The sequence below is a fragment of the Dromaius novaehollandiae genome, chromosome 21 (genome assembly GCF_036370855.1).
Source record: "Dromaius novaehollandiae isolate bDroNov1 chromosome 21, bDroNov1.hap1, whole genome shotgun sequence".
Taxonomy (NCBI): domain Eukaryota; kingdom Metazoa; phylum Chordata; class Aves; order Casuariiformes; family Dromaiidae; genus Dromaius; species Dromaius novaehollandiae.
This window is the reverse complement of record NC_088118.1, coordinates 1,573,733-1,586,019: the sequence shown is the minus strand read 5'-3', so window position 1 is coordinate 1,586,019 and position 12,287 is coordinate 1,573,733. Positions and strand designations below refer to the sequence as shown.

General features: G+C 48.4%; 1 protein-coding gene across 7 annotated transcripts in view; it reads left to right on the top strand.

Moving 5' to 3' along the window:
• The window catches only part of SIK3 (SIK family kinase 3), a 104,724-nt gene that overhangs the window by 50,566 nt on the left and 41,871 nt on the right, over nucleotides 1–12,287 (top strand). For 6 of the 7 annotated variants that reach the window (XM_064524178.1, XM_064524177.1, XM_064524176.1 and 3 more), the window contains exons 2-3: nucleotides 6,792–6,908; nucleotides 10,803–10,866. In XM_064524178.1, coding sequence (XP_064380248.1) covers nucleotides 6,867–6,908; nucleotides 10,803–10,866 — 106 coding nt within the window. In that variant the 5' untranslated portion in view covers nucleotides 6,792–6,866. Of the gene's footprint in view, nucleotides 1–6,789; nucleotides 6,909–10,802; nucleotides 10,867–12,287 lie in introns of those variants that run through there. The other variant, XM_064524179.1, reaches the window with a different exon arrangement.

The following is a 12,287-nucleotide window of genomic DNA, read 5'->3' as shown; positions in this document are numbered from 1 at the left end:
GTTGTGTGTGAGGGTAACGCCTGCCCGCAGACTCCATCCTTGCACCGGGCTCTGGGTCTGCTTCTACCTGACAGTGTCTCAGTGGGAAAATCTTACGTGTAGCTTAAATTAAGGGCTGCAGGACCCAGTTTAGGGATATATATATTTATAAATAGAGTAATAGTTTGTTTCTTACGTTCTTTCTGTTGCTGCGGTGTCATAACTCTCCGCAAACAGCTGCGGCGGTGCGAAGGCCGCAGGGCTCGTCTGCTTGACGAGCGCGTGCTTCCTCCAGAGCGCGGCTTTGCCCGCCTCGCTCCCTTCCTTCTTGACCACGCCAGGAGACGGTGTAGGAAATGCTGGCGTCTGGTGCAGGGTGAGCAGGGCGAGCAGGGCGGGAGGTGGACCTCGATGGCCTCTGCTGTATGAAAGCCTGCCGGGGAGATGGCTACCAGATTTTAAAATCTGATTTCTGAGTGCAAAGTGGGGAATCGTACCCTTACTGGTGTCAGTGATAGCTAAGTGTGCCTTCGGGGGCTTCCAGGGTTTTACTGCCTCTCCTGTTGTCGCTTAACTGCCCGCTCTGCTTTCATACTGATCCGTGATTTAAATTTCCACTACTTTTCATTAGGCTTTTGCCTGGCAAATGCACATATTCAGCGCAGCATTAGAATCCAAAAAATACAGAGCAGTGTTCAACCGAAGTGCATAGGGGAAAAAAAAATCTGGGAACATAGTGGACAAGCTTCTGGTTAGAAGAGCAAGACCTCCACGGTGCCTTGAGTGACTTTCATCAGTTTAAACGTTTCTTTACCTTCTCTTTACAAACTGTTGTTTTAGGAACTTAACTTGTCTTCCAAATAATGATTTGTTCCTCAAATTACTAGGGCAAGTTTTAGTTGGACCCAAGAAGGGAAAGAAAAAAAGAAATGTTTTTGAAATGGCGGGAACATTTTGTTAATTGGTAGCAGCATGTATGCTCCAGGCTTGGCGTACGTCCCGCAGCCTGTAAGCTTCATTAACTTCTGATAAAAGAATAGTTAATTTTTCAGACTCATTTTGTTTTAGTACTTCATTGTTTAAGAAACTAGATTATGGTTTTCTTCCACTTCTAATTGTAGGCTGATTTGTGCTTTATTTAATGAAGTTTAGTCTTGCTCTCTCCTCTCCGTCTTTTACGTGGCGTTTGCAGCATGCAGGCATGCGCTTGCTGTGGTCTAGCGGTGCCCTCAGCATCCTTGCAGCTGGAGCAGGACGCCTGTACCCCTGCGCTTTTCCTGACGCTTATCGTTGGGGGGAGAGGCTTTTGTGGCAGAGCAGCAAGCTGCCGTTAGCAGGAAGAGCTGTTACCAAAGTGGAAAACTGTCGTGCTGCGCAGGCGCTCCGCGGCACGGGCAGCGGCCCGATGAGTCCTCTCCCTCTGTCCGGCCGGGACTGCTGCCTTTACCCTTGCGGCCCACCTGCAGCAGCAGAGAGGCAGTGCGTCCTTTATAGGGGTCCAGGTGTTGGCTGCTCCTTCAGTGCAGTGAGCGTTGAGGAGCCCAACAGGAATTTGCAGCCCGCGAAGGCAGCGTGGAGAGCTGAGCAAAACCGACGCGGAGGAGGGCTGTGCGCAGTCGCAGGGCGGGCGCCGGCCTGCCGAGGCGTGCCGCGGAGGCAGCTGAGGCCTCCTCGCAGCTTGGACAGCCTTCCCTCGGCTCGTCGTTCAGGCGAGGTGAAAAGCAAAGTCACCTCGGTGCGGAGAAGCTGTGGGTGGTGTTCGAGGCCTGGGCTGCCTCTCGGCTCGCAGATTGCTCTTGGCTGCGCCTGTGGCAGGGAGCTGGCATCCCTGTGAATGAGCCTGCAGACTCATCCGCCGTGGGGCCAAGGCTCAGTATTACGCTTGCGGAGCGTGCTTTACTGCCCTGGGCAAACCGTCGAGCCCGTGTCAGCAGGGCCCTTTCCCGGTAGGGCACGTTTAGGCAGGGCTTGCTTTCCAGGGGGAGGACAAGGTGCGCTTAGCAGAGCAGCATTCACCGCAGTCATTTCCCTGCAGCCAGGTTTTAGATGAAGTCAGTTTGGCTGATGTGACCGGAGGATTTAAGCCAGTCTTTTTTGTACAGAAATCCTGAATCATCTTTACTGTGGAGGGAGAATATTAGCCAGCTGGGAAACGCAGGAACGGAGAAACCGATGTGGTGCGTTTTGGAAGGCCTCAAAACCCCTCCTTCCCTCTGGAAAAAAGGCAAAGCAAACAGCATCCCTCCCCCAAGCCCCAAATGCAGCCCAAGGCGTGCCCCCCCCCCGTGAAATTCCCTGCACTTTCCCTTCTGTGGGAGCACGGAGGGAATTTCCTAGCTCCATCCTCGTGCGGTCTTGAGGAAGCCCTGAATTTCCTGAAACCGGAGCACAAGGTGGTTTCCCCAGACTGTTTCAGGAGGCTTTTACCTTTTATGTTTTTATCTGTTGCTGGAGGCATTTGACTTGAATGAGTAAGTTTTGAAGAAACTCCTTCAGAAATGCCCGGTCTCTCCTTTTTCTGTCTTTTGAAGATGGATTTAGGTTTGCTCAAGGGCCACCCGTTTCGACCGAGCTTAGAGTAAGAGCCTTTATAAGAGGGCATCTTCTGGTTGCCGTTTGCTCCTCTGCCGCTTCAGGTATTGTGTGTTGGGTGTGCGGGTGCGGAGGTTTACGGTGTGGTGTGCAAAGCCCATAGCATAGCCTGCTGACGATATATATGTATACATTGGCTTGAGCTTTACAAAAGCTCGTTGCTACTGGGGAAATCCTAGGTGAAAAGAATGCGGTGAGAGAGTTTTCCAAGCCCGCTCTGAATCTTCAAGTTTTCCAGTCCGCTGTTGAGCATTGTCCTTAAAAACACCGTGCGGATTTACCGCAGCTTTAGCTAATGGACATGCGTGTTGCTCGCGTAGCTGCTCCGCAGCGGAGGGTGAGCTGCAGCCCAGAGGGCTGCCATCCTCGAGCATGACATCCACGATTTGTCACCCTGTTAATCACTGCCCCTTAGTGCCTGGCAATTTTATGGAGTGGGGTCTGATTTTGCCGTTTCACCTTGCGTCTCGGCTCCAGCTCTGTTCCTGCCAGCAACTTTTAATTCTGAACGCCGGACCTGGCCGCCTTACAGATTCTGCTCTTCTTGCAGTAGTAAGCATGCTCAGTGACTTAAAAATCTGGAATTATTCCTATGTGCTGAATTAAGGGTTTCAAATAGAAGAAACAGCTTATTGTATTCAGTGCTTTTTTAGGATTCTGTTACGTTCTGCTTGCATGTAGGGCAGTTTTTCTCCTGGCAAAGATTTCATCTCATGAAATACGAGGCTTAATTTTCACGTGCTTCAGATTGTTCCCTTAAAGATCCTTTCTCACAAACGGTGCCATGCCTATGAGAGCATCATTTGGCATTCCTTGGGGTTTGGAGCTGAAAGAGAAATATCACAGGCTTCAGCTGGCTGCACAACTGAAACCAGCTTGTCCAAGGACTTGTGAACAGTCTGAGACTGGACTGAGTTTTCTTCATTTGGACTTGCTTCTTGCTTCACATCTCTTTGAGAAGGACTTCTGCCATCATCTTGAGGCTCGAGTACCTTTGCGCTGTCAGTGAATACTTGCTGTGCTGCCTCGAGCTTGGGCTTCAGCCGGGCGCTGCGCCCTGGCCTTTGCACCCCAGGCTTTGCGCCACCACCACCGCGTAAGGTCACTTGGAGGGCCGGGGCCGTTAGCGGTCCTGAGTCTCAGTGGGTTGGGCTTGCTTTTGGTGCAAGTGCTGCAGACTGGGCTCATGTCAGATGCTGGCTTTCACTAGTAATATCTTGTCTAAGGGAGAAAAATGGGACTTACGTATGGTTTTAATCTCCACAGGTTTCAAGTGTGGCTCTTTTTTCAGCATAATGTTTATACGAGATCACAAATAACTAGGAGCGCAGAAGGGTTGGAATGGTTTAAGGAATGTTGGATGGCATGCTTGAGGTTACTGTGCTAACAAGTGACAAACCCAGCAATAATTACGCAGTGATAGTGTGCTTATTGTGACAGAAGACACCTGGGTGGTGTTTCTGTTGAGCAGGGTTAGTAGTCTGGACCGTTTTTTTGGAAGTTCTTTGTCGTCATTTGGGGTTGTCTTTCCAAAAGCACTTTTATTCGTGGAACAGGTGTCCAATTCCAAGGTAGCAAATGCCTGAGGCGTTTTGGGTACTTCAGAGCTTTTCATTCTTGCAGGTATGGTTTTTTGGCGAGGAGACTGTCAGATTTGCTGTAGTGAGTGAGTTTGAGCAGCGTTACATCTTGCAGCAGGACTGCTGTGCCGTATGAGCGTTTGTGTCTGCAACTGGGACACTCTCCCTGATCGAATAAAGGCTGGAAGAATCCATAAATTATTTCCTGCTCCACCGTCTCTCTCTCCCTCTACTAGTGATAGCAGCATTTGCTACGAGTTTGTTAGTCTTAATGTACCGTGTATCCTGTTTACTAGCTTCCCGTATCCTCTCCAAATGTGCGTTTCATGTCGTGTGCCATCGTGGGGCTTAGTCCGTGGCACGTCCCTGTGTGTGGAGCGCTTGTCCTCGTCCCTCCCGAGTGCTGGAGCCTGTTACGAGTCAGACCTCTCTGTAACCGGGCTTTGCTGGGCCGAGGCTTTCTGGTTGTGCCCCGTCAGCGTTTCTGCCGCAGTGCTGCTTTGCCTGCCCTTCCCCGATCCTGGCGTGGTTCTGCGCTCCTCCTTCACAGGGTTTCTGTAAATTGTGCCTTAGCAGAGCACCTAGGGGAACCCTTGCTGAAGCGGTTCCTTTCCCGGGGAAAGTGCCGTCTCTCAGCAAGCAAACTTGCCGGTGGGTGTTAAGCTAGCCCACAAATCTTCAGCTAGTTTGGCATATTATAGGTGCTCCCTTGCACTTATGCTTTTTGGTGTGGCGGGGGGAAGGTGCTTATTAAATCAGTGCTGAAATGCGATTGAGACGAAGCACTGTAAATGTAGCATTTGCTGAGGAAGGGTGTCTGCTTGCAGGCGCACAGGGTCTGCGGCACTTGCTGGCTTCCGCGCTTTTCCTTTCTGCCGGTGAGCGCAGGCTTTTTTTCCTCAGCCTCTTGCTGTAGCGAGGTATCACAACGCCTGAGATCTGCCTTTTCCTCCCCTGCTGTATCAGGCTATCTGGAAAAGATTCCTTTCCTTATCTAGATGTGATCAATTAAACAAATACTTTCTTTTTTTCTATATAGATAGATACAGTGCACTTGGGGAGAGGTGCCTTTTATCGTAGCAGGTTTCTCCCCGTTTGGAGCGTGACGGCATTGTGTGCACGGCCACGTAGGTGCTGGGAGCTGCTCCGTGGCAGGGGAGAGACCTTGCTCGGGGAAGGTGGAGGGAGGAGAAATGAGAGGAGCCTTTGAGGCTGGGAGCTTCCGAGAGCAGCCGCCTGCAAGCACTTAGACTTGTTTAAATTCTCCTTGTGTAGCTTTATAGAGCACTTCTGATTTGGAAATAAATAAATACCTGGATTGTTAGATGTCTACCCCCCAGCCCGTTACCATCCCTGCTGGGGTTTACCAGGCACGTTACACCACGTGAGATGTTGTGTGGGTAATGCAACGGAGTCCGTTGCTCTAGCGACTTTTCCCCCTTCTCTGCCTCCTTGCCCTCATCCCCCATGTCATCACCTCTCTTACTCCGAAGCTTTTATTACTTTTGTCCTGGAGTTTGCCACAGGAGTGAGGCTCTTTTGCAGGCTTGACTGTTCCTTTCCAGAAACGTGTCTTGCTCTTGCACTAGAACTGGCTTTATGATATATGTTCAGGTAATGTAATTTCTCAGAAATATAATAGCTGTAGTTTGGATTCCGTGCCTGACCCAGTGTTCCCAGACAGAGATACTTATAAATGCATTAGGACTGGATGTGCAGATCAGCAGCTGATGATATGTCTTAGAGGCTTATGGCAGTTACTCATACAGCTTTAATTGAGAAACGGGAAAAGTCAAGGCTCTCTTTGGACTAAGTGAGACATGCTGGTACGTGCACGTGGGCAGCTGGCGCCCTCAGACCGCTGCCCCGTATCGACAGTGGTGGCTGACGGTGGGGAAAGGCTGGAGGGCGCTGCCTTACTGGTGTCCGACGGGCCGAGTTCGGTGACGGGTCCCTTCCCGTCTCCCCGAGCGCTTGACGGGGCTCACGGATTAGCAGCAGTTTGGTTCCTGGTTCCGCCTGCATCCAACTTCAGCCGTTGAAGGCTGTTTGTTACTCCTCTGTGCGACTAACTGGCAACTTCTCTTTCTGTGCTGCCGCTTTTATGCAGAAGCGTTGGTGTTTTCAGGCTGTCCTTTGGGCACATCTTCCAGTGCCCAAATTAACGTGGCAGTGGCGAGGCTGACCGGCTGGTGGTAAAATCTGGGAAGCTGTTTCTTTGGCTAGTAAACTGAATGAGAGTTTGGACTTGCTTGAAATATATCTAGGAGTTCAAGAACAGTTTGTTTCTCAGCCCAGTGCTGGGTGCCTCTGTGAATGTGCTCTACTGTGGCGATGGGCAACAGCCTAAAAATTTCACTACCGGCTGCAGCGCTGCCCCCTTAATGAGGTACCTGCTGCAGAGAAAACACTCTGACAATTAGGAAACGAAGCTTCTTGCTGCCCATTTGATGGTGAGCTGAGTGGACGCTGTTAAGCTGCTCAGAGACCCCAGACTCTCTGAGGCAGGGACCACGTATTCTGTTTTCATGGTGTTTAGCACAACAAGGCCTTACATACAGCGTTGTTTGGTTTTGGAAATAGTTTTCCAGATATGTGTTTGGGTAAATAATCTTCTTTTTTTCTTTTTCCTTCTGCTAGGTTGCTATAAAGATAATTGATAAAACGCAGCTGGATGAAGAGAATCTCAAGAAGATTTTTAGAGAAGTTCAGATCATGAAGATGCTTTGCCACCCACATATCATCAGGTTATATCAGGTAGGAGCACCGTGCAGTGGGTTTTCCATCCCTCTACACGACAGCTTTACGTTGTATAGTAGCGCTGTCTTATAGGATTGCCCCTCCATTTTTCTCCCAGGTGAAGTACTTGGGGGAAAATCCTTTGATTAGAAGGGAGGGGGAAAAGTGGCTAATTCTTCTCTTTTCTGGGAGATCACACTTTCGCTGTGGGCTGGTCTCTTGCCATTTGTTTATGGCCCTTGTGTGCTTTCCAGTTTCCCAGTCGAAACCGCCTGTGGGCTCCCCTACTCAATTTAAGGGAGAGAGCGAGTCTCCTCTGCTAGCAGAACTGAAAGCATGCTGCTCCCGTGCCCTCTTCCTCCTGCCCATTGCGCTATGGTCCTGTGGCCTTGCCGATCTGCTCTCTGCTTTGCTGGAAGGTGATCGATAGAAACAGCAGAACTGCTTTCGTATGTCGTTTGCAGACTTTCCTCTGGCTTGTTTGGCATTTTGACTCTGCAAACAGAATCACCAAGGACAGAGCCACATGTGTGGGTTGCTCTTTTTGCACATGTTTGGTGCTGCCCCTCTGACTGCATGATCAAATAGAGCAGCAAGGAAGTTGCAACAGGTCAGAGGCAAACAGATAGCGGAGGGGTGGGAGCAGAGAAGGAAAGGGGACAAACACCTTGGTGAAACATTAATTGCTGTTTGTGAAGCTGTTGGGTTGATGGAAGACTCCCTCCCTAGGCCTTTCTGATACAAGGGCTCAAGCAGTGACTTGCGACCAAGGAGCACTTGAAAGCACTGCACTAACTCCTCTCTCTTGCTTCCATCCCAGTTCTGGGAAGCTCCTTCCCAGTATCCTGCCGTAACTGACCACCAGCTTCATGCAGGATGATCTGCTCGTTTGATGCAGCAGTGAAATTGCCAGGGCTCGCAATCAGAGGCCGAATTGGGAACGGAGGGGACTTCTCTCCAAGCTAGCTGGTGGAAAATCGGTTGTTCTTTAGGTGGGCGTGCGGAGTGGAGAAAGGACTGTCCTGGGCCCTTCACCTTGATTTTCAGCTTGGGAAAGTAGTATGGTGAGAGACCCATGAAGATGGGTACTCTGCTGTTCGTGCCTGCCTGACCCTGCTGGCACGCACTGGGATGTGGAAACTTGAAATTCTGGGGGAAATACGCTGGAAATTCCTTTTGTAATGAGTTATGGGGGTTCATGTATGTATTTTAAGGAAGAAGTTGTCATAACCCTCAATAAAAGTTGCCATTCCCTAGAATCAACTGTTGTCTATTCAAGACCGATCTGCTTCTGGTCTGTGCTTGACAGATATAAGTATTTAGACTCCAGAGGGCTAAAACTGAGACAGTAAAAGTGACAGGTAACCGTTTGGCTATTTTGGCCAAACAGCCAACTGTGAGATGCCCAAGGCAGCCCCTGGAGAGTTATGGCATTTTTAAGGCACTTGAGGAACCTGTCTTTGCAAACTGATTCCTTAACGCTTTTTCTTCTTTTCTTTTCTTTTTTTTTTTTTTTCCAAAGAACTTGCTCAGCCTATTTTATTCTGTCTAAAGCTTCTGATATTATACTCGAGAGATTACATTCATGGCTTGACTTTTCTAAGGTGAGGAAAGAGCACTCACTGTGGAGCATGTTTCATCCGACTCTTCAGGGGTGCTTTCAGTAGCATTTTATTCTCCAGATTTTTGAAGTTTTTTTTTTAATAAAAACTACTAAAACCTGGAGTTGGGAATTGAAAGCCTTTCACAGCTTTTCATCAGGATTCTGAATTCGAAGATCATATTTCTTTGCGCTTGTAATACTTAAAAGGCCTAAGTGAAAAAGGAGAAGGTGTCTGTAGTAACTGAAATAAAACAAGAGATTCTGTTTGTCTAGAAACAGGAATATATTTTAAAAATATATATATATTCCTCAGGCTTTTCTGGACATGTGGTATTACTACTGAGTGGGAGCTATCCATCATGTCCTGTGTCAGTTGAAAAGAACTGGGCTTCATCTCTATTATGCTTTTTTTTAACACTCAGAAAAACATCAAACCAGCTGTTTAAGCAGCTCTTGTTGTCCAGGCTAGTTTTTTTCCTTCTTTTTATTTTTTTTATTATGAAGGGCACATGTCTGAGTTACAGTTCTTGATAAGAGCCGGCTCTGGTGGGCTCTAAGCGCGTAGTTTCCCTAGGGAGCTGATAGTCCCTTTCAAGTGAGAAGAACTTTCACTGGTTTTCAACCATTCACTGGCAAAAGCCAAAACAAGTGGAAAGTGTTTCCATGCGTTTTGTAAACAACCCGCTGTAAACAAGCGCACCTGCGGGGCTGGGCAGGAGAGCTCGGAGGTGGAACCGACCCCGGGTTCCCTCACCGAGGCCGGGCAGGCTCTCGCGTGGGGAGCGCCGAGGCTCGGAGAGCGCCCGCGCCGGCTCCCTGGACGGCCAGGCTTTGTCGCCGCTCGCGGAGCGGCTGCGCGGGGAGCCCCCCGTACCAGCTCTGCAGCCCAGAAGCGGAAAGGAGGAAAAGCAGTATTTGCCGCTTTCTGTATGCGATCGTACATTGTCACCAACTGTCTGTTAAACAAGCTGTCTCATACATAATGTCAGACATGATGTCTCTCCTTCCTTCCTCAGGGATGCGGCAGGGAGCAGAGAATGGGGGTTACTTTCTTGGCTGATACCTTTTGAAATTAAGCCCTTTGCTGTCTTCCTCTTCAAGCTCTCTCCTACTTTATGCACACGTAGACACCTGCACGCTCACCAGTCGCCGCTCAGCCCTTCTCTCCTGCCTCGTCCTCTTTTGCTCCCTGTAGTTAACTGGTAGTCGCACCAGGGGAACTTTTGCTTTACTTTGGAAAAGCGGCTGCTCCTGCTGCTTTTCTTCATAGCATTTTCTTTTTCTCCCTCTTCCCCACCGACCGCTTTCCTTGCATGGTCTCTTCTGCATGCACGTGCCTGCGCCTGGGCTTGCTCTGCCGCTCGCGAGGAGCACGCAGGGCCGGCTCGTCTGTCCCCTCCCCGTTCCTGGGCACCTGAGGTGGGGGGTTGAGCTCTGATGTTAATAACTAAAAGTGAATCACACGGTAAATTTTTCCGCTTTTGCGGTTCGGAAGGATTGATAGTAGCTTACCAACAACTTGGCTTGTTTTGCATTAGCAGCTTCCCAGTAGGACTTCAGTTAGTTGAAGTTCCCAATGACATCCTCAGAATTCCCGCTTGGGAGTGTCGTGGTATGGCAGGGGCTGATATTCTTAAGTATCTTCTTCTGTTTGTCCGTGTTACGTAGCTGTATCTGATTTGTTTGGGTGAGGTTGAAGATGAGGGCACATCCTATTTTTCTACATCTTAATGGGCTAGTGAAGCAGGCTGGATGTGCAGTGGAGCCTTCTGGCCGTTTCTAGGATCATTTAAAGAAACCCCATCTAGTCGCTGCCTCTGCACGTTGGAGCGCTGTGTCCCCGAAATCCTAACAGGCTCTCAAAATGTGTGACCGTGTTACCTGGCTGAAACGGGCAGACGCTCCAAAGGAAAGCCCAAGCTCCAGTTTGTTGCTAATAGGTCTTGACTCACTTGAAAGTCGCTTACTGATTCTGCCAGTGTTGTCCCCCCCCCCCCAGCAATATTGCATTGGTTGTTTTAGTTCTGCAGAGCAATGATTAGTTTTGAAGGTGAGCTACTTCGGTTACAGCAGCTCTGAAAAGGCTCCCAGGCTCCTGGAACAGGACGTGACCAGGTAGCAAATGCTTCCCTCAGTTCCTGTCCATTCCTTTGCATAGGTCTGTAAAGCATGGGAAAGTAACATTTTTTTTTTTTTAATTTGATGAAAGCAGTTGCACGTGTTAGAAGGTATAAAATTTTTCAATTAGCTTCATTTGCTTGTGCACAAGGCAGTCTCCTTATCTGTCACTTTTCTGTCCTTGCGTCCAGGTTATGGAGACGGAGAGGATGATTTATCTAGTGACAGAGTATGCTAGTGGAGGGGAAATATTTGGTAAGTACATTTATTGCATTCTTTAATCAGATAATGTACTCGGTCAACTACAGTAAACTGAAAATAGCTGCCCCATTCTCTTGTTTCAGCAGAGAGATGCCCTTCAGCCTGAGAACTTTCCGCTGACAAAAGGGGTAAAAAAAATAAATGATACCAACTTGATGGAAAAATGACTTCTGTAACCTCTGTTTCTTCTTTGGGTTTCATTGACAGGTGGTGCTGCTCTTCTTTTATTCTGACTTTGGGATTAAATATGTTGGGAAGTAGTCATCCAGTTGCACTTTAAATATGTTGGGAAGTAGTCATCCAGTTGCACTTTAAAGCGGTGTTGGAAACTTCACTTCCCAGCAAGTTATGTGAAACTTGTTGACTATAGTTGAAATGTTGGCATTTGTTAGTGACTTTTAAAGAAACAGGCTGTCCTGCTGTTCTGTAGTATTTTATTCTCAAAACCATATATCTTCTGATTTTTTTGTACCTGATGTTATCTTAACATTTATTAGCTACATCCATTTTGAATTCAATTGTCTGCTAACAAAAGGTTCCGTCTGAGTTTTTGTGACCACAGAAGCTGTTCTTTAAAGAAAAACTAATACCTGTGCAGCCCAACTGCAAGATTAATTAACTGATCTTGATCACGGCCATAAAATAAACAATAAGAAAACGCATAGAAATAGGAGTTTACTTGCACATCAGAATTTTGTGCCAGGTGACAGAGTCAGAATTTTGCAAGATTGGTCTTTACTGGCTTAGCTATTACGAGCCTCAGAGAAGGGGGAAAATCCTCGTGAGCTTTGTTTGGGAAAACCAGTGCTTTGAAACAAGCTGGCTTCAGTCTGCCTCTGGTGATGTCCCTCGGCTCCGTCGTGAGGACAGGTGCATGTGGCCTGTCAGCCCAATGGAAGTACTCTCCTTTTTGTCCTGTTAAGTCATTGCAGGAATTTCACTTGCGGTGTCAGTGTGCAGTGCTTCTGCCTCTGCTGGGAGAGAGGCTGAGTTGTAATAAAAGATGACGCTCTTGGTGATGCCAGAATAGGCCCAAATTAAGGCAAATATGGTTAGAGAGAGGCAGATTCAGCTGAAAAACACTGGTTTTCAAATAAAAGCTGCTCTGTGGCGCTGAAGCTTGATGAACTCTTTCCCTAATGTTACTCGCATTTGGTTTCTGGAAGATGTGCACAAGCAGATATCCATTTCAGAGTAGGTATATGGGGCAGATCTCACACAAAGTTGCTCTGAGGACTGGTTGTGCACAGACGTGAACTCCCTTCTGAACTCAGTGCCGAAGCAGCAGTGCTTTGGATCGGAGGTGAAATGATCTGGTCTGGTTTAATACCGGCGTCTTTGGAAGTGAGAGGATTAACTGGGCTGTTTCAGGGATCACGAGGCTTCTCATTTGAAGCTGTGAGTTATGGGAACAA